At 39.6% G+C, this 27,548-nt stretch overlaps 1 protein-coding gene across 8 annotated transcripts in view; it reads right to left on the bottom strand.

Moving 5' to 3' along the window:
* Nucleotides 1-27,548, bottom strand: part of RELCH (RAB11 binding and LisH domain, coiled-coil and HEAT repeat containing) — a 388,739-nt gene that overhangs the window by 103,418 nt on the left and 257,773 nt on the right. For all 8 annotated transcript variants that reach the window (XM_053714624.1, XM_053714625.1, XM_053714627.1 and 5 more), the window contains one exon: nt 5,826-5,982. In XM_053714624.1, the coding sequence (XP_053570599.1) occupies nt 5,826-5,982 (157 nt within the window). The remainder of the gene's footprint in view (nt 1-5,825; nt 5,983-27,548) is intronic.

Genomic DNA, 27,548 nt, shown 5'->3' with positions numbered 1-27,548 from the left:
TTCTCTTTTCTCTCCCCTCCTCCCGCCCTTAGTTATATGCCCAGCCTAAATGCTACGGAACATTGTCTTATGTTGAGGATTGATGGCATCCAAGATTAATATACTTTCTTGGAACGTGGGGGGCATCACGTCTCCTAGAAAACGTAAGTTAATTATTAAATATCTTGCTAAATTTAATCCTGATCTTGTGATGCTACAGGAAACACACCTTAGTATGGTTGAAGCGGCCAAATTGAAGTGTAAATGGGTAGGGGAATGCGTAGCAGCGTCAGGTGTTAAAAGAAAATCAGGAGTAGCAATATTGTTACATAAAAATTTAGTTTATAAAATTATAAAAACGGAGGCTGATCCAGAGGGAAGATTTTTGATTCTACATATCCAGATTAATAACTGTAACTTTGTTATATGTAATCTATATGGCCCCAATTCTTTCTCACCGGCTTTTTGGGACAATATGAGAAGCAAACTATTTTTATTCTCAGCAGCTAATTTAATTTTAGGGGGAGATTTCAACATGACATTGTGCCCTATATTGGATAGATTATCGGCAAAAAATTCTCGTGAAAACGCTAAATTAGCAAAATATTTCAAACTTTTCTGTCATGAACTAAGATTAATTGATATATGGAGATTTAAAAATCCAGAACAACGAAGTTTCACCTGTGAGTCTAAATCCCATATGACATTTTCAAGAATTGATCTATTCTTAATTTCTAAGTCACTTGCTCTTTGCAGATCTGATGCCAATATCTATGATATTGTCATTTCTGACCATGCAGTAATCTCTTTCACATTGATGGCTATTTCCCCCCCCCAAGATTCCTAATACATCTTTTTTTTTTCCGCGGTATTTGGCTGACAGCCCTAGGTTTGGCAATTGGTTAAAACAAAGGTGGAAGGATTATGTTAAGTTTAATGTGGGGCAATCTAGTAAACCAGAGGTTTTTTGGGAAGCAGCAAAAGCCGTTTTGAGGGGGGAAATTAAACTCTATTTAGCTACGTGGAGGAAGAAAACTTTGGAGCAGGAATTACAGTTAGCTGCTCAAGTCAGAAATGCGCTCGGGAAATTCTATAATGACAAGACAAAGGATAATTGGGATAGATACTGCAAATTAAAAAGGGAAAGAGACATCTATTTAAAACAAAGGTCCCAGGAAGAAGAATTAAAAATAAATTACCAATTTAGAGGTCATTATGGGAATTCCGCCAAATTTTTGGCTAGTGTAGTCAAAGTTAGGAAAAGCAAGAACCTGATCTCGGCTATTAAATTTAACAATGTGAAGTATTCTAATACAGAGGATATTAGCCAGGCTTTCTTTAAGGTATTTGAAAAGCTGTACTCAGAATCAGAGGTAAATTTGGATAATGCATCAAATTTTTGGTCCGGTGTGAAACTTCCGGGTGTTTCGGAAGAGAATCTGTTAGATCTTAATAGACCTATTTCAGAGGAGGAAGTTTTGGAGGCTATACAATCTGCTAATATTAATAAATCTCCCGGACCAGACTCGATCCCGGTAGAGTTTTACAAAATTTTGAAGGAAGAAATCAAACTACCATTAGTTAACTTGTTTAATTATTACTTCTCCTCCGGTAAGTCAATGTCTAATTATTTTTCTGCTGCACGCATATCTCTGATTCTTAAGAAAGGTAAGGATCGGGAGGATCCTGGGTCGTATAGACCTATATCCGTACTTAACGCGGATTATAAATTGTTGACGGCTATTGTTGCGACTAGACTGGCTAAATTATTAGATGGGATCATACATCCAGATCAAACTGGATTTATGAAAGATAGGAATTCCCTTAAGAATATCCGTAAAGTTACTACATTTCTCGACTATGCCTGGAACTTAGATCCTAAAAATGAAGAATTTAAGAAGATCAGGGAAGCAGCTATTCTGACAGTAGACGCCGAGAAAGCCTTTGATGCAGTGAATTGGAATTACTTGTTTACGGCTTTAAAGCATTTTGGATTTAAGAATCAGTTTCTAGGATTTGTTAAAAATTTATATAAAAATCCGATTTCCTTTCTCTGCATCAACGGTCACTCTTCTCCGTATATATCGCTTAAAAGAGGAACTAGGCAAGGGTGCCCTCTGTCCCCCTTGATCTTTAACCTGGCGTTGGAACCATTTGCTATTCTATTACGGGATAGGTTGCCAGGAATCCCACTGGGTTCCACTAGATTAAAAACGCTTTTGTATGCCGATGATCTGTTAATATTTCTGGATAAGGCTCAACACTATATTCCTATAGTGTTACAATTATTTAAGGCTTTCTCCTCCTTTTCAGGATATAAAATTAATTTTGATAAGAGCGAACTCCTATGGATACATAAGAATGGTCTTAATTGGGGAGATCATCCTTTTAAAGTAGTTGAGTCCTTTCGATATTTAGGTATCACCCTTCATAGGAATCCAGCAAATTGGTCTAAATTAAATTTCCCACCAGTCTTGTCAAAAATTAAAAATGATCTAGAAAATTGGTCCTCTTTACCAATTTCATTATCTGCAAGAGTCAATTTGATTAAAACTATTATTTTCCCTCGAGTTTTATATCTTCTTCAGAATCTTCCGTTACTAATGACTAATAAAGATATTAGTGATGTACAGTCCTGGCAATCTAAATTCATATGGGGTAATAAAAAGCCTAGGATTAGTTTGAACAGGTTAATGCAGAAACGTCCTCAGGCAGGGCTGGCATTGCCAGATCTTAGGTTATATAATTGGTCTTGTCTAGTTAAATTGGCCTTTGATTGGATTACAGAGATAGATAAATTTGTCTCGGTAGATGTGGAAACATTTTTGATTACTCCCTTCTCTCTAAAAGCCATTCTCCACTGTCCGGTAAAAAAATTGCCCTCGAATCTCAATAAATTGATCTCCTTCAAAAATGTTATTATAGCTTGGCATAAAATGTGCCGAGTATTAAAAATTTCTCCATTATTTTCTGAATTTCTCCCGATAATAGGTAATCCCGAATTTATTTCGGGTTTAAATCAAAGAGTGTTTAGATTGTGGGCGGAGGCAGGACTGATATATGTTCACCAGTTATTCGATTCTAATCAGTTATTTTCTTCAGAATTATTATTCCATAAGTTTAATTTACCCCACTCAAATTTATTTGCGTATTTCCAGTTACGTCATTATATATTCTCGCAGAAGTGGAATACAGAGGTGTTTGTGGATTGGATGGATATTAAGAATATAATTCGTCAATTCTCCTTGGGTCGTTCCTCAATATCTTTAATTTATGATATTCTCCTGGCTAAACAGGGAGAACTCAATATGGATAAACTATATAATTACTGGAAGAGACACTTCCCACAATTGGAGGAGAATAGGATAGAGCGCAGCTTCTTAGAGTCAGTAAAATTACAAATCTCTATATCATGGAGAGAAACACATTTAAAACTAGTTAATAATTATTATCTTTCTCCCAATAAAATGGCTAGATTCTTTCCCACCCAAAAGTATGCTTGTTTACGGTGTTCTCTGGATAGGGCTGATATTTTCCATATATTCTGGTCTTGTCCTAAGATTCAACAATATTGGCAAAAGATAAGATATTGGTATAGTAATCACTATAAAGACATGATTCCGTTTGCTGCGGAGGAGATATTTTTTTTAACCAATGCTGATTTGCGTCCTAAACGTGTGATAAAAATATTAAATACTATTATCTTTACTGCAAGACAGTTAATTGTCAAGGGCTGGAAAAACCATACAGCCCCCAGGGTCTCAGAGTTCCTTAAAGAAATTCAGTTTCAAATTTTATTTGAATCTTTTCACACTAAATCTCTGACGGACAGTAGAATAGGAGTTTTTCTTATGGATTGGCTTCCGCTAATTATATCTTATCCGCTTCAGGTTCAAAGGCGTATTTTACAGCCTTTTTTAAATACGATAGCTTTTTTGGAACTGGTTATATTAGGACTGTTTCCCCCATTATGGGTATCTGGTCACGGGGAGATTACTACATGAGAGAAGATTTAAGGAATACTTCTGAGAGAAAGGGAGGGGGAGAGAAGGGGAATGGGCAAGGGAGAAGGACAGCGAAAGAAAATAAGATTAAGGGAAATAGCAAAGGAAAGGACCGAGACAAGAGAAAGAAAAAAGTAAAGGAAGGAAGAAGAGAGTTAAGATAGAGACAAGACAATAAATATTAAGCCTGATGGTTACATGTAATAATGCTGGGAGGCGGAGGAGGGGGGATAAGATAAGAAGGGAAAAACATATTTTCCTTTTATTATCCTTATTTAATTTTTTTTTTTTTTTTTTTTTCTCTTTCTTTTCTTTCTTTGTTCTTGTTTTTGTCTTCTGTTTGAATGATAGTCTGATTGGATCCACCGTTAATCCTATGTGAAAAATTTCCAACAGCATATGCAAATGAACGATATGAGAATATTTTGTTAGCTCTCGTTTTTTTTCTGTATGTGTTCTACAAAATACTGTATTTAAGGAGAGATCTTTTTATTTAAATCCTATGTTATCTCCTTTCGTTTTTTGTTTTTACACCTGACCCTGCGTGGTGCATAAAGGTGTAAATGTATACAGCTATGTTTGCTGTTGGATATATAAATAAAGAAGTAAAAAAAAAAAAAAAGAAATGGAACTGCAGAACACTGTTATATTCCACACAGCCGTAGGCTGCACACTCTATTGACATTTATAACTGTCCCTAATTAGCCACAGCAGAGAAGGTAACCTTTGTTACAACATGGCAGTTCCCAAAGTTTTATAGACACTTAAAATTTACACTTATTTTGTCAATATTTAAACAGCTAAATACATCTAAATGTTATTCTCAAACTAATCTTTTCTTTCAACGCATCATTCAGTGTACAGTATCCCTTTAATGAACATAATTACAACAGAAAAGTCACTAGCAATTACAAGTGAAAACTTTTGTTTTTTAATTGGTAATGAAGTTAAAATATATTTCTTGACATATACTTTAAAGCTGATACAGAACCATTTATTAGCTAGTGTATTAGCTAAGAGGTACATATTTAATGTAGATTTAATATTTTAGTGGATTTGCATTACATTGCACCTTTTTACTATCCAGGGCCTAATTGGCCCACTGGGAGAAATGCAGGTGTGCTGCAGCATCTGGGGTTGGGTGTAGAGGCAACTTCAATACAGGTAATAATTTGTGTAGTTTTTTTATTTTTACATTGCCCGAATAGATAGTTATTGGGGGTATAGTGTCCCTGCCCACTGTCTTCCTCCTATGTGTATTTTTCTAAGAATCCTCTAAGAGAACACTGCACAATCTGCATTTACTCTTAAAGGGACAGTCTACACCAGAATTTGTATTGTTTTAAAAGACAGATAATACCTTTATTACCCATTCCCTAGTTTTGCATAACCAACACTGTTATATTAATATACGTTTTACCTCTGTGATCACCTTGTATCTAAGTCTCTGCAGACTGCCCCCTTATCGCAGTTCTTTTGTCAGACTTGCACTTTAGCCAATCAGTGCTGACTCCTAGGTATCTCCACGTGCGTGAGCACCGTGTTATCTATATGACACACATGAACTAACACCCTCTAGTGGTGAAAAACTGTCAAAATGAATTTAAATAAGAGGCGGCCTTCAAGGTCTAAGAAATTAGCATATTAACCTCCTAAATTTAGCTTTCAACTAAGAATACCAAGAGAACAAAGCAAAATTGGTGATAAAAGTAAATTGGAAAGTTGCTTAAAATTACATGCCCTATCTGAATCATGAAAGTTTATTTACGACTAGACTGTCCCTTTAAGTACAGTCCCCTCCCCCCTTCTCTCTGCCTGAACAGAAAACTGCAATAAACTTACAGCTGATTAACAACCCAAAGCAAACTTTCCCAGCCGGTTGTTCCCTCATGCTCCAGCTGATAATCATATAGCTGCAGTAGCACAGCTAGCTGCTCGCGGCTTCCGATAATGGTTGCTACATCTTGAAGAGGAGACATAGGTCTAGGGAATCTAGTCACTGGAGATGGAAATACAAAATAAATAATCAATTATTCATGGTACATCTGAGAACAATTCAACAAGGACAATGAATAACAAAGAAATAAAAGATGGCTTTGCCTATACAGAAAAAAACACCTCGTTTAAGTACTCCTTGGGACTGCTGCTGATCCAATCAGCAGCGCTAGTTGCACAGCTGATCCAACTAGCGCTTCTTAGTGGACCAGGGTCAGTTTCCGCTCAGCGACCAATAAATAATAATCTTTACACTGACTTTTTCTTTCTCCTCTGTCCCCTTATTCCCTGTTTGGGAAAATGAACAAGTACAAACTCTTAGTACAAACAAGCTGAACACGAACAAAAACTATACGCTCTGAACAATGTATCACAGTAAAGAAAACTGTGTTTTTCCAAAAACAAACAAACATCCTGACAGCAGTGATGACAACCACCCTAATTAATATCTTATGTTGTTAAGCAAGATATGAACTAGGAGAACAAGAAAACTAAAGAAGCTGACATATTCATAAATTGTATCAATCTGTTAAAGGGACATTAAACTGCTGGTGACAACCACAATAGCCTGCTTATTACTCACCATGCTATTGTTTTATTCTTGTGCCTAAAGCTCCCTTCAAAGTTGCTCCCCAATTAATGTAACCCTTACTAAAGCTCTACATATTTACACTGGACAGGAGCTTAGGTATTATTGCACACTTTGAAATAAATAGTGTGCATTTACAGACAAGTGACATTGCTTCCGGGTAACCAAGCTGCCCACATCCTCTGAGTCAACCTTGTTGCTTTCACCTCCAAAATAAAAGAGCTCACAATAGTGTAGCAGATTTCAGACAATGTGGTAGGCGCACAAACTGGTTATACTCACAAGATTGCAATCTTTTGAAGTTTTGTCTAACAGTTGAATGTCCCTTTAAGGCTACACAGTAGCAATTGTAGACATCTGCTAAAATGTATTTTACTTTTCATTCTCTATAGACATGTTTTTTTAGACTGTGTGGGTACAAGATTGTAATCTTGGGAGGTTTACACCATCTGCTTTCAAAATAATTTGATAATAAATATTGATACACTAAACAATGCACAGTATTGTGCACTAGTTTCGTGCCATAACAGAACACACAGCACATTAATACAAACAAAGTCCTTTGGCTACACATAAAAGAGCTCAGTACCTCAGAAAAAAAACTTACAGAAGCTATCATTTCCAGTTTTAAAACCATCAGATCATAAAATATATTGTCTCATGTTTAGTTAAAGGGATGGTAGAGTCGAAATATTTATACAACGAGAAAGAGAGTGGCTTATGCATATTTAAAATGAGGTTTTCATAAAATGAAAAATGCTATACTATATATTTTGAAACTTATGGTGAGTGTATATTTGTGTTATATTAGCTTGTGGGATGGAAGCTACTCTATAAGTGGACAGTGAAACTCCCTACAAGAACATAAAACAAAGGTGCTTGGTTTGTACAATAGACTAACACTGATTTCGCAAAAAACACTGCTATACTTTAGAACAAACCTTTTAGATACAAACAAAGAAGAAGAAAAAACAGCAATATTTAAACAGAGTTTTTCATAAAAGAAATGTATGCTTACCTGATAAAATAATTTATTTTATGGTGGTGAGAGTCTACGATCTACTACACCTGGGAACTACTCTTCCATGCCACTAGTAGGAGGCAAAAAATGCAAAACCCCAAGAGTTCTATAAAACCCCTCCTACCTAAAAGGAGCAGAAAAAAGATGTGCTAAAGAAAAAAAACATCAAAAACATAGGGTGGAGTCTCATGGACTCTCACCACCATAAAATAAAAAAAGTGGTGAGAGTCCAGTATCCATTACTCTTGGGAACTAATACCCAAGCTGTGGAGTCCACGATTAATGAAACATAAAAGGGTGAGATTTAGAACATATTTTTTCACTCCACTTAAAATTTAAACAATCAGGCAAAAATAATTCAAGCTGAGACACTTGCCTGAAGGACCTTCCTACCAAAGGCTGCCTAAGAAGAAGCAAAAACATAAAAATGGTAGAATTTAGCAAACTTATGCAAAGAAGACCAAGTAGCTGACTTGCAAATTTGGTCAACTGAAGCCTAGTAGAATGAGCAGTAATCCGTTTAGGTGGACGCTGACCTGCCTCCAAGTAAGCATTGTGAATCAAAGGTTTCAACCAAGAAGCCAAAGAAACAGCAGAAACTTTCTGTCCTTTCCTAGAACTAGAAAAGTTAACAAACAAACTAGAAGTTTGTCTGAAATCCTTAGTAGCATCTACTCCAATGCTTTAACATACAAATTATGCAAAGATCTCTCTTACGTTTTCTTGGACACAAAGAAGGGACAACAATTTCCCTACTGATATTGTCTGAAGACACAACTTTAGGCAAGAGCTCAAACTTAGTCTTTAAAGGGACAGTTTACAATATAATTTGTATTGTTTTAAAAGATACATAATCCCTTTATTACCCATTTCCCAGTTTTGCATAACACAGTTATATTAATATACTTTTTACCTCTGTGATTACCTTGTATCTAGGAACCTTTTTCCAGCCCCCTGATCACATGACTGTTTATTATCTATTGACTTGCATTTAGCATTGTTTTGTGCTAAATCTTAAATAACTCCCTGGGCGTTAACACAGTGTTATCTATATGGCCCACGTGTACTTTCAGACTCTTGTTGTGAAAAGCAATTTAAAAAGCATGTGATAAGAGGCAGCCCTCAAGGGCTTAGAAATTAGCATATGAGCCTAACTAGGTTTAGTTTCAACTAAGAATACCAAGAGAACAAAGCAAATTTGATGATAAAAGTAAATTGGAAAGTTGATCAAAATTACATGCCCTATGGTAATAATGAAAGTTTAATTTTGACTGGACTGTCTCTTTAAGATTGCCTTACCTTAATAAAAGATAAGGAGGGTCAAAATAAAGAGCAGACAATTCAGAAACTCTTCTAGCAGAAGAGATATTCAAAAGAAATTAAACCTTCCAAGAAAGAAGCTTAAAGGGACACTGAACCCAATTTTTTTCTTTTGTGATTCAGATAGAGCATGCAATTTTAAGCAACTTTCTAATTTACTCCTATTATCAAATTTTCTTCATTCTCTTGGTATCTTTATTTGAAAAGAAAGAATGTAAGTTTAGATGCTGGCCCATTTTTGGTGAACAACCTTTGTTGTTATTTCTGATTGGTGGATAAATTCACCCACCAATAAACAAGTGCTGTCCAGAGACTGAACCAAAAATTGGCTGGCTCCTTAGCGTAGATTCCTTATTTTTCAAACAAAGATAGCAAAAGAACAAAGAAAAATTGATAATAGGAGTAAATTAGAAAGTTGCTTAAAATTACATGCTCTATCTGAATCACAAAAGAAAAAAATTGGGTTCAGTGTCCCTTTAATATCCCCTTTATGCATAGGCTCAAAATGTGGTGCCTGCAGAACCTTTAACAGCAAGTTAAGACTCCAGATAGGAGAAATTGACTTGATCATAGGCTTAATTTGTGCCAAAGCCTGAACAAAACCATACATGTTAGGAATATTAGCAATCTTCCTATGAAACAAAACATGAAGAGCAGAAATATGCCCATTCAAAGAGCTGGCAGATAGGCCCTTATCCATTCTGCAAGAACTGAAAAAGACTAGCAAGTCGAAAAGAATGCCAGGAAAAGCTATGATCAATACACCAAGAAATTACAAGCCTTCCAGACCTTATGCTAAATCCTTCTAGTCATAGGCCTACAAGCCTGGATTAAAATTTGAATCACAGAATCTAAAAAAAAACTATTCTTAAGAACTAACAGTTCCATCTCCATGACATCAAGCTTAAAGATTTGAGATCTGGAGGGAAAAACGGACCTTGAGACAGAAGGTTTGGACCCAGAGGAAGTGGCCAAGCAGGGCAACTTGAAATCTGAACCAGATTTGCATACCAAATCCTGTGAGGCCAAACTGGAGCTATTTCACTCTGGGAAGAAGTACCAGAGGAGGAAACAGATAAGCAAGCTGAAATTACCAACGGGCTACTAGAGCATCCACAAACTCTGCCTGAGGGTCCCTGGACCTCGCAAAATACCTGGGAAGTTTGTAGTTCAAAAGAGAAGCCATTAGATCTATCTCTGGCAGACCCCTAAAGATCCACAATTTGATTAAAAGGCATCCCTGGTGAAGATACCATTCCCCTGGAGGCAGAGCCTGGCGATTGAGAAAATCTGCTTCCCAGTTGTTCACTCTTGGAATATGAACTGCAGAGACTAAACAGGAATTGACTTCTGCCCATGAGAGAATTTGAGACACTTCCGTCATGGCTAAGGAACTGTGAGTTCCCCCACACGATTGACATAAGCCACTGCTGTGAGACTCTCTGATTGAAAGCGAAGATGAGAAAAATAGCCTGAAAATAGCATGGAGTTCTAGAACATTTATTGGTAATCTCACTTCTCAAGAGGCCCAAACCCCCTGTGCTCTCAGAGACCCCCAAACAGCTTCCCAACCTGAAATACTTGCATCCGTAGTGATCACAGTCCAGATAGAAAGAAGCCCCTGAATAATGAACTGATGATCCAGCAATCAAGTCAGAGACTGATTTACACTGTGATAAAGAAAAATCTGTTGAGATAGCGGAGTATGATCCCTGCATCACTGATGAAGCATACCAAGCTGAAGAGGTCTCATGTAAAATCGAGCAAATGGAATTTCATCTGAAGCTCCAACCATGAGATCCAGAACTTCCACTGATACGTACCAACAGACCATCATTTACCAGTAAACCAGTAGAACGCCAAACCAGTACTGAAACATATCAGCAGAGGTTATTGAATAGGAGTATATTCTGGATCCATAGGAGGCAGAAACAGACAAGTCCCTCTGACCAATTATGGAAGGTGTGTAACAAATTTTCCCATGAGGTGAAAAAAACATAATGTATGCTTACCAGATAAATTCCTTTACTTCCTGGCAGGGAGAGTTCACAACTTCATTCCTTACTGGTGGAAAATACAACATTTAGCCACCAGGAGGAGGCAAAGACACCCCAGCCAAAGGCTTACATATCCCTCCCACTTCCCCTATCCCCCAGTCATTCTGCCGAGGGAACAAGTAAAAGTAGGAGAAACATCAGGGTATAAAAGGTGCCAGAAGAAATAATATAAAAAGGGAGCTGCCTATCAGAAAAATAAATTACGGCTGCCAGGAAGGAAAGGAATTTATCTGGTAAGCATAAATTATGTTTTCCTTCCATAAGGCAGGGAGAGTCCACGACTTCATTCCTTACTGTTGGGAAAACTATACCCAAGCTCCAGAGGACACAGAATGAATAACGGGAGGGAACCGAAAAAAAGAGGCGGACCCTATTCTGAGGGCACCACAGCCTGCAAAACGTTTCTCCCGAAAGCTGCTTCAGCCGAAGCAAACACATCAAACTTGTAAAATTTATAAAAAGTGTGTAAGGAGGACCAGGAAGCCGCCTTACAATTCTGATCTATTGAGGCTTTGTTCTTAAAAGCCCAAGAGGAATGAGCCGTTATCCTCTCAGGAGGCTGTCGTCCCGCTGTCTCAAAAGCTAAGCGGATGACACTCCTCAACCAGAAAGATAGAGAAGTCGTAGTAGCTTTCTGCCCCTTACGCAGACACAAGGAAGGAACAACAATTTCTTGATTAATGTTACGATTCAACACCACCTTAGGGAGGAACCCTAGTTTAGTGCGTAAAACCGCCTTACCAGCATGAAAAAAACAGATAATGGGGATCACATTGCAAAGCAGAAATCTCATAAATTTCTGCACGCAAAGACACAAGCCAACAAAAAAAGAACCTTCCAAGACAACAATTTAATGTCAACAGTATGCATAGGCTCAAATGAATACAATATATAAAAAAATAGGGAGCACTAATAAGATGAGCTAAAGTGTAACTGGTGTGGATAGGCAAAGTAGGAAATAGGGCACAAATATGGATAACAGAGAAATTGTGGCTTAATGAGAGATCTGTTCACTGAAGCCAATGTAGAAAATTAACCCCAATGGCTAAGTGAACAGATATAAGATCTAAAAGAATTCAATATATATATTTATACTAGTGAATACTCAATATATATTATTAATATCTACTCAATAAATTAGGAAGGTGCTGGTTACATAAAACGTAATAATTTAATAAATATGTTACAACATAATAAAAGGACGACCTTGTTCAATATACAATATAGCAAATAGTTTAAAAATAGTCACAAAAACTTGAGCAAAAGAGCAATTACAGATAACAAAATGAAAATACAGATTATGTGAATTGCAGCAAACGACAACTTAAATGTAACAGCCGTTTTTCAGATAGGAATCGTATATATAGTTCAAACAACTGTTTGTCCCAAATTATCCTAGTAGGAAACAGTTTACCTGCGCCACTACCCGGAGTCTTGTCAGCCAAATATTCAATTAACAGGTGTGCTCCAATACGGAGTCACATGAGCTCCGTATTGGAGCACACCTGTTAATTGAATATTTGGCTGACAAGACTCTGGGTAGTGGCGCAGGTAAACTGGTGCTACGGCACATCTGATGGTCTAGATTTGTTGGATACGATCAGACCAGTCAGTGTTTGTGTCTGCAGCCATCGGGTCTGTCGCCTGCTTCCCTGTAATACCTAATTAACGGGATTTCACTATAAACCTATTGAACACGGAGATTCAGAAACTCCATACACAGCAGATACACAGCAGACACAGGGATGGATCCTGAAGTGTGTTCAAGGCCAACTCCAGCAGTCCTTAATGTGAGCACGGATTGTGTTTTTTCACCTGTGCTTTGTGATATTACACTAAAAGGAATTCCCCTCGTTATGTACAAGAGGAATCATATGCAAAGTATCCACCCAAAGAGGATAGCGAATTGGATATTCAACTCTGTTTCCTACTAGGATAATTTGGGACAAACAGTTGTTTGAACTATGTATACGATCCCTATCTGAAAAACGGCTATTACATTTAAGTTGTCGTTTGCTGCAATTCATATAAACTGCATTTTCATTTCGTTATCTGTAATTGCTCTTTTGCAACTATTTTTAAACTATTTGCTATATTGTATATTGAACAAGGTCGACCTTTTATTATATTGTAACATATTTATAAAATTTTGTTTTATGTAACCAGTACCTTCCTAATGTATTGAGTAGATATTAATATATATATTGAATTCTTTTAGATCTTATATCTGTTCACTTAGCCATTGCAGTTAATTTTCTAAATTGGCTTTAGTGAATAGATCTCTCATTAAGCCACAATTTCTCTGTTATCCATATATGTACCCTATATCCTACTTTGCCTATCCACACCAGTTACACTTTAGCTCATCTTTTTAGCGCTCCCTAGTTTTTTTATATATTGTATTTGCCTATTCTTATATAGGGACTTGAGAGATCCCTATTTACTAGTTGAAGTTTGTGTAATAGTTTATTTTGGCGCTGGTCACTCTCTGACTTTCCCTCATAGGCTCAAATGAAGCCTTCTGCAAAACACTAAGAACAAGATTGAGGCTCCAAGGCGGAGCCCTAAGATCTGAACACAGGTCTGATTAGGGTTGCCACCTCAGCCATGTTTTCCTGGACACTTATGAGTTACACATGCTGCAGGGTGTGCAGGGAGGAACATGTATTGTGTTTCTGGACAGCACTATTCATATTCCTCTCTGCACAGCCTGCAGCATGTGTAACTTATAAGTGTTCTGTATTTTAAGGGACGGGTGGCAAACCTAGGTCTGATCCTAGCCAGAGCCTTAACAAAGGACTGCACATACGGAAGCTCAGCCAATCTTTTGTGCAGTAATACCGACAGGGCCTCCTGAGTCCACAGACCTTGTGCCTTCTTGTCAACCCTAACGGCTTCCCACCCGGAAAAGCTTGCGCCCGTAGTCACAATCTCCCAGGAAGGGTTTAAAAAGCACGTCTTAGTCTGTTTGGACTTAGTTCAGGAGTGAGCCGGCTTCCAAGTACTCTTGGGCGGCTTGGACTTGGAAAAGGACTGCTGTCGTTGTGACATGTCAGCACGAAAGGTACGAAAATTACACAGTTTACACAGTACCGTCCCTTAGGCCTATTCTTCTTATCCTGCGGTAGAAATGGCACCTTTCCCTCCGGTAACTGTAGAGATAATGGAGTCCAGCCCTGGTCCGAATAAAATCTTCCCCTTGAAGGGAAGAGAAAGGAGTCTGGATTTAGAAGTCATATCTGCAGACCAAGACTTCAACCAGAGAGCCCAGCGGGCTAGAACCACAAAGCCAGCAGCCTTTGCATTTATGCGAATAATCTGCATATTCGCATCACAGATGAAGGAGTTAGCAATTCTTAGTGCTTTAATTCTGTCCTAAATATCCTCGAGGGGAGTCTCCACCTCAATGAGCTCCAACAGAATGTCGCACCAGTAGGTAGCTGCTCCAGCAACTGCGGCTACAGCTGCCGCCGGTTGAAATAAAAACCCTGTATGTTGAAACATCTTCCTCAGAAAAGTTTCCATTTTTTATCCATAGGCTCTCTAAAAGAAATAAGTATCCTCCAGAGGGATAGTAGTATGCTTAGCCAGCGTGGAGATAGCGCCATCCACCTTCGGGATGGAGCCCCACAAATCTAATTGAGAGTCAGGGACCGGGAATCATTTTTTTAAAGTAGACGAGGGGGGAAAAGAAGTTCCTACTCTTTTCCCATTCGTTACTAATAATGTTCACCATCTTAACTGGCACAGGAAAAGTCAGAGGGACCTTCCTATCTTCATAAACCCTGTCTAATTTAGGGATCTTAGGCTCCTCAGGGAGTGTAGCCTCTGGAACCTCTAGTGTAGACAGAACCTCCTTTAATAAAAAACACAGATGCTCAATTTTAAATCTAAAAGGAGGGTTCCTCCAATGAAGGAGGTTTAGTAACTGAAGACTCCGAAAGTTCACCCTCTGAAGCTACAGAGGTTAACTCATCCTCGGCTAGCTGGGATATAGTAGCTAAAATCAGACAAATATTTAGATGACTCTAGGTCAGGAGAACTATGTTTAACCTTTCTCTTGTGTTTGTTCGAGCGAGGTAAGGCACTCAAGGCCGCAGACACCACCGATTGTAACTGTGCGGTAAAGTCCGCTGGAAAAAGGCCCCCTCCAGATGGAGGATTAGTTGAGCCGCAGGGGAACTGCATGTGGAGCGGGTAATGTAGAAAGGGTAGTCATTTCTCGGGACCCAGATTCCTGAGAAGTAGACGGCTCAGAAGGGCTAATAGCGCTATGAGTATTAGCAGGCTTGTCTCCTTTCTTAAAGTGATTGTCAATTTTCGTTCTTTTGAACACATATTCCTGTAGGCAATCCTGATATTAACCGCCACTATACATTTATTAAAAAATTAGTAATATGTAGTTAATTTTTTAATCGAAATATCGACTATTCACAGTACCTGCTCCTCCCATAGTTTACTTCCTTAGTTTTAGACATATCACGTATACAGCGGTCCCACCCGCTGTTTACGTCTCTTCAATGCGCGCTCCCGTTTTCACTTCCCATTGCGCATGCGTGAAATGCTGTTTCTGCTGTCAATCAACCATAGTATTCATTGAATCAATACAATCAATAAAATGACAGGGCTCCGTAAAGTAAAACAACTGCGCATGCGCGAAATGTGCACGAGCGTTAAAGGAAATCGTCGGTGAACATGATAACGCAGGCGCAGAAAGGAGTAGTGACGTCAGCGTAAGCGGGTGGGTCCCCCTGTGGTTAGAGCCTTGATTGGTAATTAAGACGTCAATCAGACTGACACTAAGTAGGCGCGCGTGCCGGGTGGAGGATCAAAATAACAGGAGCCAACGAACAAAATAAAAAAACAAGGTATATAACAAAAACATTGTAAATTGATGAATGAAACTGGTATTTATTTTTAATAGACGTTAAGGGTAACGTTAGTGAGGATGCGCACTTTACATTCACTTTAAACTTTAGAACAGTGTTTAGGCAAATTTCACAAAATTGAGCAGGCGGGCAAACCCCAGCCTCTTCACAATATAAACAGGAATTATGAATCAGTACAGAAGGAGCGGAACCTTCTAATGTAGTATCAGAGTCCTCCATAGCTTTGTACAGTATATACCCACAGAAGGACAAGCAAAAAGAGACACTTATATTTAAAAAACGGCACCTTAATACTCCCAATGGCTGGGGCACTCACCACCTCCTAGACCCAGACAGCTAACAATGAAAACGCTCTCCTCAGGAATGATGTCTGCAGCAGGATCATAGGAAAAGAAAGAGACCGCACCCAGTCACGTGACGAGTAAGACAGGACTTCCCCTGCTATGAAAAACGGCGCAAAGCTATTATGAGCTGCGCAAAACTTCAAAAACGAAAGTATAAATCCCCAAGCTGTTCTGAAGGAGATATTAACCCTTGATCATATCGAGGTATAAAGGAGCCACACTGTGACCCAGTATATCGTTTTAAATTGTATATATAAAAAACGGTCTTAGCCTCCAGGATCCATGCTGTGGAACAGGCACAGCCTCTGAAGTGTGATAGTCTTGCAGCAGCGCTTCTGACATGTACTTGAGTGTGTAGCAGCAGTGTAACTTGTCAACAAATGATTGCTCAGGAGCTGTTAGCGACAGTCTGGATGGGTTCACAGAAAAACTTTCCCTGCATCTCCAGACTCTAACTTTCATCAATACGCTCACTGAGAGGTTGACATGATTACTTAAAACTTCAGTCCTTTCTTGAAGGGAACATACCCATTACAGGACTATCCAAATCTTCTGACACTTCTCTGCCACCTCCTATAGTGACGAAAGGCAAAGAATGACTGGGGGATAGGGGAAGTGGGAGGGATATTTAAGCCTTTGGCTGGGGTGTCTTTGCCTCCTTCTGGTGGCCAGGTGTTGTATTTCTCAACAGTAAGGAATGAAGTCGTGGACTCTCCCTGCCTTATGGAAGGAAAGAGCCATTAACCATATCCCATATACATCGATCTGACAAACACTGTCCTCTGAGGGGGAAAACGGGCAACTGCATAGAGTGAAAAACCCTCTCTCTGTAGAATCAAATGCACATCTTCATTCTTCAACCACCTCTAGCAGAGGCAAACACAAGACTGAGGTACATATGAGGTGGGAGGGATTTTATAGACCACGTGGAGTTTGAGAATCTTTGCCTTCTCCTAGTTGTAGGGAAGAGTAATTCCCCGGAGTAATGGATTGTGGACTCTCACCACCTGTATAAAAGAAAATGCTATACTATTTTGAAACTAATGGTAAGTGTATATTTGTGCCATAATGGCCTGTTGGAAGCTGCTCTTTTGGTGATTCAGTGACACTACCTGCAAGAATAAAAAACAAAGGTGCTTGTTTTTTTCCAATAGACGAACACTAATTTCACAAAAAAACTGCTATACATTAAAACAAGCCTTTTAGATACAACAGAGAAGAAAAAAAAAAACACAAAATGGCTCATTAAGCACACAAGAAGAAATTGGAACCTTACGACCAGTATCGTTTTTTCCCTTCACTCTGTATTTAAATTGTGTTTCCCTCTTTTGGAATATGAAAGTTAATTTTTCACATACATTCTGAATTCTTTTGCCTTGCACATAAGAAGAATTGGAAGCAATTACAAGGAACTAAGGGTCAAAAGGAATAAGGAACAGAGAGTCCGTGTGTATGTGCTAGTTAGACACAGTTGTAAGCACCATAGTATGTCATAGAATATGCCATGGGCAGATTATGAATCAATGACATAAAAAGAAAACTGCTTCTTTTAATATCACTTTTTACGTACTCTGTTTCTAATTCCAGTGTATATCATCACCGACAAACCAAAGCTAATTGTCTATAGAAGTGTATGAATCCAGAAAAAAAAAACAGGCGGTGTGCAATATAAATTCCTGTTACCTACATTTTAGTAGCACCCTCCCAAACTGGATGAAGTCATAGGCTTCTACATATGCAATACCTTTCTCTTTTATGCAGCAGATGGGAGCATGCTGTGATTGACAAACAAAAACAAAACAAAACCTGACAGGCAGGCAATCATAAGGAAATGATGGTAGTTTTAGGGTCAAAAGAGGAGAGTGAGAATTATTTACGGACTAAGTATCAGTAACAATTAGAACCAGAAATTCATTGGCTACCAGTAAAATACAAAGCTTACCATACTTAACTAATTGTTCCTGCAAATCTTGTCTCAGAATTTTGAGTAATGGAGGGAAGCATAGTACTAGATAATGACTGGACCTGCTGAGCAGCTGCACACAATATTATTGATGCTGGAAATGGACAGCTCTTATCTTTGCTGCTACACAGATGGTTGTTTTAGTCGCAGAACACTCATAAAATAAAGAAGAAGAGGTAAAGGAGCGCATAAAGCAGCTCCCAAGGCCAAACCTAGCCCTTGCTCTCTCACACATGTTGCCCTCAATAAAGGGTAAGTTTAGCTGTTGGGACACTTTTGCTGAACAGGTCACAATTTTTTGCTCACCTGTCAACTGGTATGTGTCAAGCAATGCATAAAGGGACATGTACAAAATAGTAATAAATCATAGCGCACCAGAGCTTGCATTCTAATTCTAATATAAATACAAAAAAATCTGAATCAAATAGTTACTAAATATCTACATGCACCCCAGTATCTGAGCCTTAGTGAATGTTTTGTTGTTGCAGCTTTCGCAATACATACAAAGAGCCTGATGATCTAAAGTGAGATTAGCTAAGACGTCTCGTCAGAATGGCAAATTTTAAGTTGTGAACTGTTTATTTAGCATTGCAGGGTTCTGTATGTGAAGGAAATACTTTACAATGCCAGTAACTTTTTGACCATCAAGCCATAAATTACACATCACATCAATCATAGGTTATACAGTACTGGTAGTTAGAAATGCTCAGTTATGGTTGTTGGTCGGAAAAATAATAGATTTACAATATAATTGTAAAAAGTCTATATCCAATGCCCTGTAATATGTATTTTGCCCTTTATTTAACTGTATTAGTATTGCTTGCATTGAAGCGTTTTTCTTAAATACTTAACTTTTCTTTAGCCAAACCAGACCAGCGATCTTCCGCCCGCTTCTCATGCTGTACTTAGCACCTCAATGACGAAACGCTGCAATCTATAGTTTAATGAATGAAAGTGCCCCTGGTTTTAATAGTATTTTTAAAAACTGGGCACTCTTTCATTCAACTATAAATTCACTCTAATACTTGTATTTAGTTTTACTGTATTTATACTGTAAACAATCACATTCCAATTATTTTCAAATAGAAGAAAATGTTCTTTTTATTTTTAAATATGTATTACTATCTATTTACCTGTATTTTTCTTCTATGTGAAGAACATTGGACTGTGAACTATGAATAACTTACGGGTCGGGTTGAGGGCACTTGGTCTTAAACAATGACGGGTTAGCGTGTGATAAGGGTTCTTTTTTTTTTTATAATGCGCTCCATTTAAGTCTATGATGAGAAGTTATCGCAATATCCAAAGTTCTGAAGATAGAGCATCAGGTTTCGCTTGTGCAAAAACCTTTTACTTTTAACTTGAAATACGCACGCTAACCCGTTAGCATTAAAAGTTTACTTCCAGCTGTGTGCAAGCGAAAGAGCTAAATAGAACACAACTGGGAATCTAGCCGTAATTTGGGCAACTTAAAAAAAATCACTAGTGTCCTTCAAAAGCGAGCGAGAACCAAAACAAACAAGGGCATACTTAAGCAGATGATATTACAAAGATTCACATACTTGCAGGGTTGACTCAAATGAAGCTAAGTCCAATAGCGTGCAGATCTATTTTAAGTACACAGACTGAACTAGAGGCTGGAAAAATTAGATCAAACTGTGGGTTTTGAGACCAACAGGAAAATGTGTCTACAAAATGTTTAACATTCCATAAGAGAATCTCAAAGCAGACAATACCAGGTCACAATATGACTGAACAACACAATGAAAAAACAGAATTTATGCTTACCTGATAAATTTCTTTCTCCAACGGTGTGTCCGGTCCACGGCGTCATCCTTACTTGTGGGAATATCTCTTCCCCAACAGGAAAAGGCAAAGAGTCCCAGCAAAGCTGGCCATATAGTCCCTCCTAGGCTCCGCCCACCCCAGTCATTCGACCGACGGACAGGAGGAAAAATATAGGAGAAACCATATGGTACCGTGGTGACTGTAGTTAGAGAAAATAATTCATCAGACCTGATTAAAAAACCAGGGCGGGCCGTGGACCGGACACACCGTTGGAGAAAGTAATTTATCAGGTAAGCATAAATTCTGTTTTCTCCAACATTGGTGTGTCCGGTCCACGGCGTCATCCTTACTTGTGGGAACCAATACCAAAGCTTTAGGACACAGATAAAGGGAGGGAGCAAATCAGGTTACCTAAACGGAAGGCACCACGGCTTGCAAAACCTTTCTCCCAAAAATAGCCTCCGAAGAAGCAAAAGTATCAAATTTGTAAAATTTGGCAAAAGTGTGCAGTGAAGACCAAGTCGCTGCCTTACATATCTGGTCAACAGAAGCCTCGTTCTTGAAGGCCCATGTGGAAGCCACAGCCCTAGTGGAGTGAGCTGTGATTCTTTCAGGAGGCTGCCGTCCGGCAGTCTCATAAGCCAATCGGATGATGCTTTTAAGCCAAAAGGAAAGAGAGGTAGAAGTCGCTTTTTGACCTCTCCTTTTACCAGAATAGACAACAAACAAAGAAGATGTTTGTCTGAAATCTTTTGTAGCCTCTAAATAGAATTTTAGAGCACGGACTACGTCCAAATTGTGTAACAAACGTTCCTTCTTTGAAACTGGATTCGGACATAAAGAAGGTACAACTATCTCCTGGTTAATATTCTTGTTAGAAACAACCTTTGGAAGAAAACCAGGCTTAGTACGCAAAACCACCTTATCTGCATGGAACACCAGATAGGGCGGAGAACACTGTAGAGCAGATAACTCTGAAACTCTTCTAGCAGAAGAAATAGCAACCAAAAACAAAACTTTCCAAGATAGTAACTTAATATCTATGGAATGTAAAGGTTCAAACGGAACCCCTTGAAGAACTGAAAGAACTAGATTTAGACTCCAGGGAGGAGTCAAAGGTCTGTAAACAGGCTTGATCCTAACCAGAGCCTGAACAAATGCTTGAACATCTGGCACAGCTGCCAGTCTTTTGTGTAGTAAGACAGATAAAGCAGAGATCTGTCCCTTTAGAGAACTTGCAGATAATCCTTTCTCCAAACCTTCTTGTAGAAAGGAGAGAATCTTAGGAATTTTTATCTTTTCCATATTTTATGGTAAATCTTTCTAGTTACCGGTTTTCTGGCCTGAACCAGAGTATCTATCACAGAATCTGAAAACCCACGCTTTGATAGAATCAAGCGTTCAATCTCCAAGCCGTCAGCTGGAGGGAGACCAGATTTGGATGTTCGAATGGACCCTGAACAAGAAGGTCCTGTCTCAAAGGTATCTTCCATGGTGGAACCGATGACATATTCACCAGGTCTGCATACCAAGTCCTGCGTGGCCACGCAGGAGCTATCAAGATCACCGAGGCCCTCTCCTGTTTGATCCTGGCTACCAGCCTGGGAATGAGAGGAAACGGTGGAAATACATAAGCTAGGTTGAAGGTCCAAGGTGCTACTAGTGCATCTACTAGAGTTGCCTTGGGATCCCTGGATCTGGACCCGTAGCAAGGAACCTTGAAGTTCTGACGAGACGCCATCAGATCCATGTCCGGAATGCCCCATAATTGAGTTAGTTGGGCAAAGATCTCCGGGTGGAGTTCCCATTCCCCCGTTTGGAATGTCTGACGACTCAGATAATCCGCTTCCCAGTTTTCCACACCTGGGATGTGGATTGCAGATAGGTGGCAGGAGTGATCCTCCGCCCATTGAATTATTTTGGTCACTTCTTTCATCGCCAGGGAACTCCTTGTTCCCCCCTGATGATTGATATACGCAACGGTCGTCATGTTGTCTGATTGGAATCTTATGAATCTGGCCTTTGCTAGCTGAGGCCAAGCCCTGAGAGCATTGAAGATCGCTCTTAGTTCCAGAATGTTTATCGGGAGAAGAGACTCTTCCCGAGACCATAGTCCCTGAGCTTTCAGGGATTCCCAGACCGCGCCCCAGCCCACTAGACTGGCGTCGGTCGTGACAATGACACACTCTGGTCTGCGGAAGCTCATTCCCTGGGATAGATGGTCCAGGGTCAGCCACCAACGGAGTGAATCTCTGGTCTTCTGATCTACCTGAATCATTGGAGACAAGTCTGTATAGTCCCCATTCCACTGTTTGAGCATACACAGTTGTAATGGTCTTAGATGAATTCGTGCAAAAGGAACTATGTCCATTGCTGCAACCATCAACCCTACTACTTCCATGCACTGCGCTATGGAAGGACGTGGAACAGAATGAAGAACTTGACAAGTGCTTAGAAGTTTTGACTTTCTGACCTCTGTCAGAAAAATCCCCATTTCTAAGGAATCTATTATTGTTCCCAAGAAGGGAACTCTTGTTGACGGAGACAGAGAACTTTTTTCTATGTTCACCTTCCATCCGTGTGATCTGAGAAAGGCCAGAACGATGTCTGTATGAGCCTTTGCTTTCGACATGGACGACGCTTGTATTAGAATGTCGTCCAAGTAAGGTACTACTGCAATGCCCCTCGGTCTTAGAACTGCTAGAAGGGACCCTAGTACCTTTGTGAAAATCCTTGGAGCAGTGGCTAACCCGAATGGGAGGGCCACAAACTGGTAATGTTTGTCCAGAAAGGCGAACCTTAGGAACTGATGATGTTCTTTGTGGATAGGAATATGTAGGTACGCATCCTTTAGATCCACGGTAGTCATAAATTGACCTTCCTGGATAGTGGGTAGAATCGTTCGAATGGTTTCCATCTTGAACGATGGTACCCTGAGAAATTTGTTTAGGATCTTCAAATCCAAAATTGGTCTGAAAGTTCCCTCTTTTTTGGGAACTACGAACAGATTTGAATAAAATCCCATTCCTTGGGGGGGCGGAGCCTGTAGCTGCTGCAACAAGACGTGTCTGTGGAGAGCTCTTGGACTTTATTTGATTGCAAAAGGTTTTTTTACTGAATCTAACACAGTATTCCCTACTGTTCCAAGGTGTCCAGCCTAGAGAAACTCTAGAGAAGTCTAGGGGTTCATAACATCAAACTAGACCTGCCTATGTTCTTCAGCTCAACTACACGGAGGCAGCCACGAGGCCCATACCGAATGCCTGATCCTCTGTGCTGTTGGGGCTGCCCGCATTATTAACCCCCCCCAGGAGTTCTTGATTCTGGGTTATTAAGCCAGATATTTAACGCTGGCCCCATTTCTAACAGTACCGGACTATTTATCCTGAGGTCTTTCCCTATAATTGAGGCCTCAACTCTGTCCCCACAACTAGCTGCGCAGTAAGAGCGCAGTCCTTGCCTAGACATCCGTGATTCAACTTTCACAGGATGGAAGCCCTGGACAGATGGGAGTCAGCAATCTTACGACTCATAGAAGATCATTTTGTACAACTTGAGCAGAAACTGTGTGACCTACTAAATATCCCACAAGCTTCTACTCCTAGATCCCTGCAGAACACAAGGGAGACTGAGAGGTTAACAAGCTCCTCTAATGAGCAGTTAGAGCAAATATCCCGCACCTCTAACACCTCTCAACCTGCTTACACTTGCCTGACAGTGGATGATGAACGACGTGAGAGAATGGGAGATCTGATTGCCAGAGAGGGTTCCGTTAGCGATACAGCTACCAAGGTGAAGAGACCTCTAATTGGGCACCCGCCCGCCTTGCTGAGACAAGGATTGCTGCGTTTGAAAGACACAGAGTCTGCCGCCCAAGAGAAACTCTCATTGTGGTGCGATGGAACAAGTGACCGGTCTATGAAGTATGAGACAACGCACAACGTACCTTGGTCAGAGGAAGACAGAAACCCCCCTGTAGCCCACACTGTGCTGATACAGGGAACCGCCAAGCTCAGACCCACAGCCTTAACCGGAGCGTCTGACATAATCTCCGGAAAGGTATCGATGCTCAAGCACATAAGATCTGGAGCCTCCAACAGCCCAATCAGAGCCGTTCCAGCTTCCGTGATAGATCTGGACTTGATCTCCAAGCAGAGCCCGGATAAGCAGCAGCTTGTGATGTTTCATCTGCCACCACGGATGGAGCATGGGTATGTTGTTAGAGAAGACAAAGCTGGAGTCGGCTGAACTAACTTTACATATATTGTAGGAGATTCCGCTCTTACAATAGTAATATATTACAATATCTTTCAGGCTGTTTACAGATAAACAGTGAGACTGATCTCTTACACAATTATTTCCACTGTGAGGACTCTTTACCTTGCCGATATGTATAATATATTTGAACCCTAATGACGGCACTAAAGCCTGAGGCATGGGGGACATTAACTGTTTAGATACTGCAGTATATATGTTTCTCTAATTAGTGATATGTCTGCATAACCTTCTGTGACACACTAGCCTACCTCGGTGCTCAGGAGTAGGCAGAGAGCTTGCCAACATGGTTTGTAGAGGTCATGTGTCAGTGTGCTGTTAAACCCATATAAGTAGCCTTTTCAGTATCACTACCTATCTTTTGGGCTCACATATTAGCTTTAGTGCTCTTAGACCCCCCTGTTAACTAGTTATGAGACCCCAGCTGTTACATAGAAATGCTGCATTTGGACATGTGTGGGAACTACTGTTCCTTGATAAAATTAGAGCAGGGTAATTGCATATTCCACTCTATGGAGCTTCACCTCCTTAACTATCACATTTTACTAATTGGAATATACATAATTGCTTGTTTAGTTCTATTGCTGAGTTTACTAATTTTTATACAGCTTATTTCATACCTGCTGCATTGGAGGAGTGCTTGAGCTTGTATACCATGTTATATCTCATTCTTAAGGTGGTCAGATATATATGAGAGCAAATTCATAGGCACTCAACATTCTCCCCTAGTGCTATATAGCATTTGTCAGGTAACTACAAAGAGGTCACACTCTAAATCTGCTTTGTTACCCTTATATCTTAAAAACAGGTCCTCTGAGTTATTTCTAAGCTACATTAGGCCCCCATTCAGCTCTTTAAATATCCTGGGCTGTGAATCATACCCTTCTTTGTACTTTCTCCCACATTGAAATGTCCTAGATATATATGGCAAAGTTCTTGATTTTTCTATATATAATATACGACTCCACATAACTGTAATGTGAAATATCTTAAGTTGTTACTAATGTATAAGCACTTTGTTATTACAGCTTTTGTTCAAGATATAAAATGAGGATATTATTTAAGACCCACAAGTGGTCTTTTTGTTGGTAAAAGCCTCCTATAATTTTAATATATATTTATAGGGTCCAAAAGTGACCTCATGTGCCACTCAGGAGGGTAAAGAACAGTAGGCATTTCATTTATCTACTATACTTGTTACTTTTACTTTTAGGAACATACTATGTGTCAAAATGTCATCAATATGATATTTGTTTTCCATCGCTGTTATGTTATATCGCTTCATATTACTTGTATGCCTAATTTCAATCCTCAAATAAAAATTGTTTTAAAAAAAAAAAAAAATATATATATTTGTATGAAAAGGGTTAAGTCAAACCTATTTAAACTGAAATTGGAAGAAGTCATAAATGCAAAACTGCTATCTGTCTGATAATTACATCTCCCACCACTATAAGGGTAGAAAGGGACAAGTTTCCTCAAGTATAACAAGAAAAAAGTTGTTTCTTTCTGCAGAGAAATTATTTTTTTTCAAAATATACAGACTATAAAGAATAGAGAAAAAGGAATCCAATGCCAATTTAAACACAAAATAAATGTTATATTTCATTACCTTAAAGGGGAAAAAAAAAAAAAAAAAAAAAAAAAAAAAATCCCATTCCTTGTTCCTTTATTGGAACTGGGTGTATCACTCCCATCTTTAACAGGTCTTCTACACAATGTAAGAACGCCTGTCTCTTTATTTGGTTTAAGGATAAGTGAGACATGTGGAACCTTCCCCTTGGGGGTAGTTCCCTGAATTCCAGAAGATAACCCTGAGAAACTATTTCTAGTGCCCAGGGATCCTGAACATCTCTTGCCCAAGCCTGAGCAAAGAGAGAGAGTCTGCCCCCTACTAGATCCGGTCCCGGATCGGGGGCTACTCCTTCATGCTGTTTTGTTAGCAGCAGCAGGCTTCTTGGCCTGCTTACCCTTGTTCCAGCCTTGCATCGGTTTCCAGGCTGGTTTGGGTTGTGAGACATTACCCTCTTGCTTAGAGGATGCAGAATTAGAGGCCGGTCCGTTCCTGAAATTGCGAAAGGAACGAAAATTAGACTTATTCTTGGCCTTGAAAGGCCTATCTTGTGGAAGGGCGTGGCCCTTTCCCCCAGTGATGTCTGAAATAATCTCTTTCAATTCTGGTCCAAATAGAGTTTTACCTTTGAAAGGGATGTTAAGCAATTTTGTCTTGGATGACACATCCGCTGACCAAGACTTTAGCCAAAGCGCTCTGCGCGCCACGATTGCAAACCCTGAATTTTTCGCCGCTAATCTAGCTAATTGCAAAGCGGCATCTAAAATAAAAGAGTTAGCCAACTTAAGTGCGTGAACTCTGTCCATAACCTCCTCATATGGAGTCTCTCTACTGAGCGACTTTTCTAGTTCCTCGAACCAGAACCACGCTGCTGTAGTGACAGGAACAATGCACGAAATGGGTTGTAGAAGGTAACCTTGCTGTACAAAAATCTTTTTAAGCAAACCCTCCAATTTTTTATCCATAGGATCTTTGAAAGCACAACTATCCTCAATAGGAATAGTAGTGCGCTTGTTTAGTAGAAACTGCCCCCTCGACCTTAGGGACTGTCTGCCATAAGTCCTTTCTGGGGTCGACCATAGGAAATAATTTCTTAAATATAGGGGGGGGGGGAACAAAAGGTTTGCCGGGCTTTTCCCACTCCTTATTCACTATGTCCGCCACCCGCTTGGGTATAGGAAAAGCGTCGGGGTGCACCGGAACCTTTAGAAACTTGTCCATCTTACATAATTTCTCTGGAATGACCAAGTTGTCACAATCATCCAGAGTAGATAACACCTCTTTAAGCAGTGCGCGGAGATGTTCTAATTTAAATTTAAATGTCACAACATCAGGTTCAGCTTGTTGAGAAATTTTTCCTGAATCTGAAATTTCCCCATCTGACAAAACCTCTCTCATGGCCACTTCAGATTGGTGTAAGGGTATGACAGAACAATTATCATCAGCGCCCTCCTGCTCTTCAGTGTTTAAAACAGAGCAATCGCGCTTTCTCTGATATGTAGGCATTTTGGATAAAATATTTGCTATGCAGTTATCCATTACAGCCGTCAATTGTTGCATGGTAATAAGCATTGGCGCGCTAGATGTACTAGGGGCCTCCTGCGTGGGCAAAACTGGTGTAGACACAGTAGGGGATGATGTAGTATCATGTTTACTCCCCTCATCTGAGGAATCATCTTGGGCAATTTCATTATCTGTGGCAGTACTGTCCTTACTTTGTTTGGACGCTATGGCACAATTATCACACAAAT

The sequence above is a fragment of the Bombina bombina genome, chromosome 5 (assembly GCF_027579735.1).
Source record: "Bombina bombina isolate aBomBom1 chromosome 5, aBomBom1.pri, whole genome shotgun sequence".
Taxonomy (NCBI): domain Eukaryota; kingdom Metazoa; phylum Chordata; class Amphibia; order Anura; family Bombinatoridae; genus Bombina; species Bombina bombina.
Note: the sequence above shows the minus strand (reverse complement) of the source record. Positions and strands in the feature narration are given on the sequence as shown.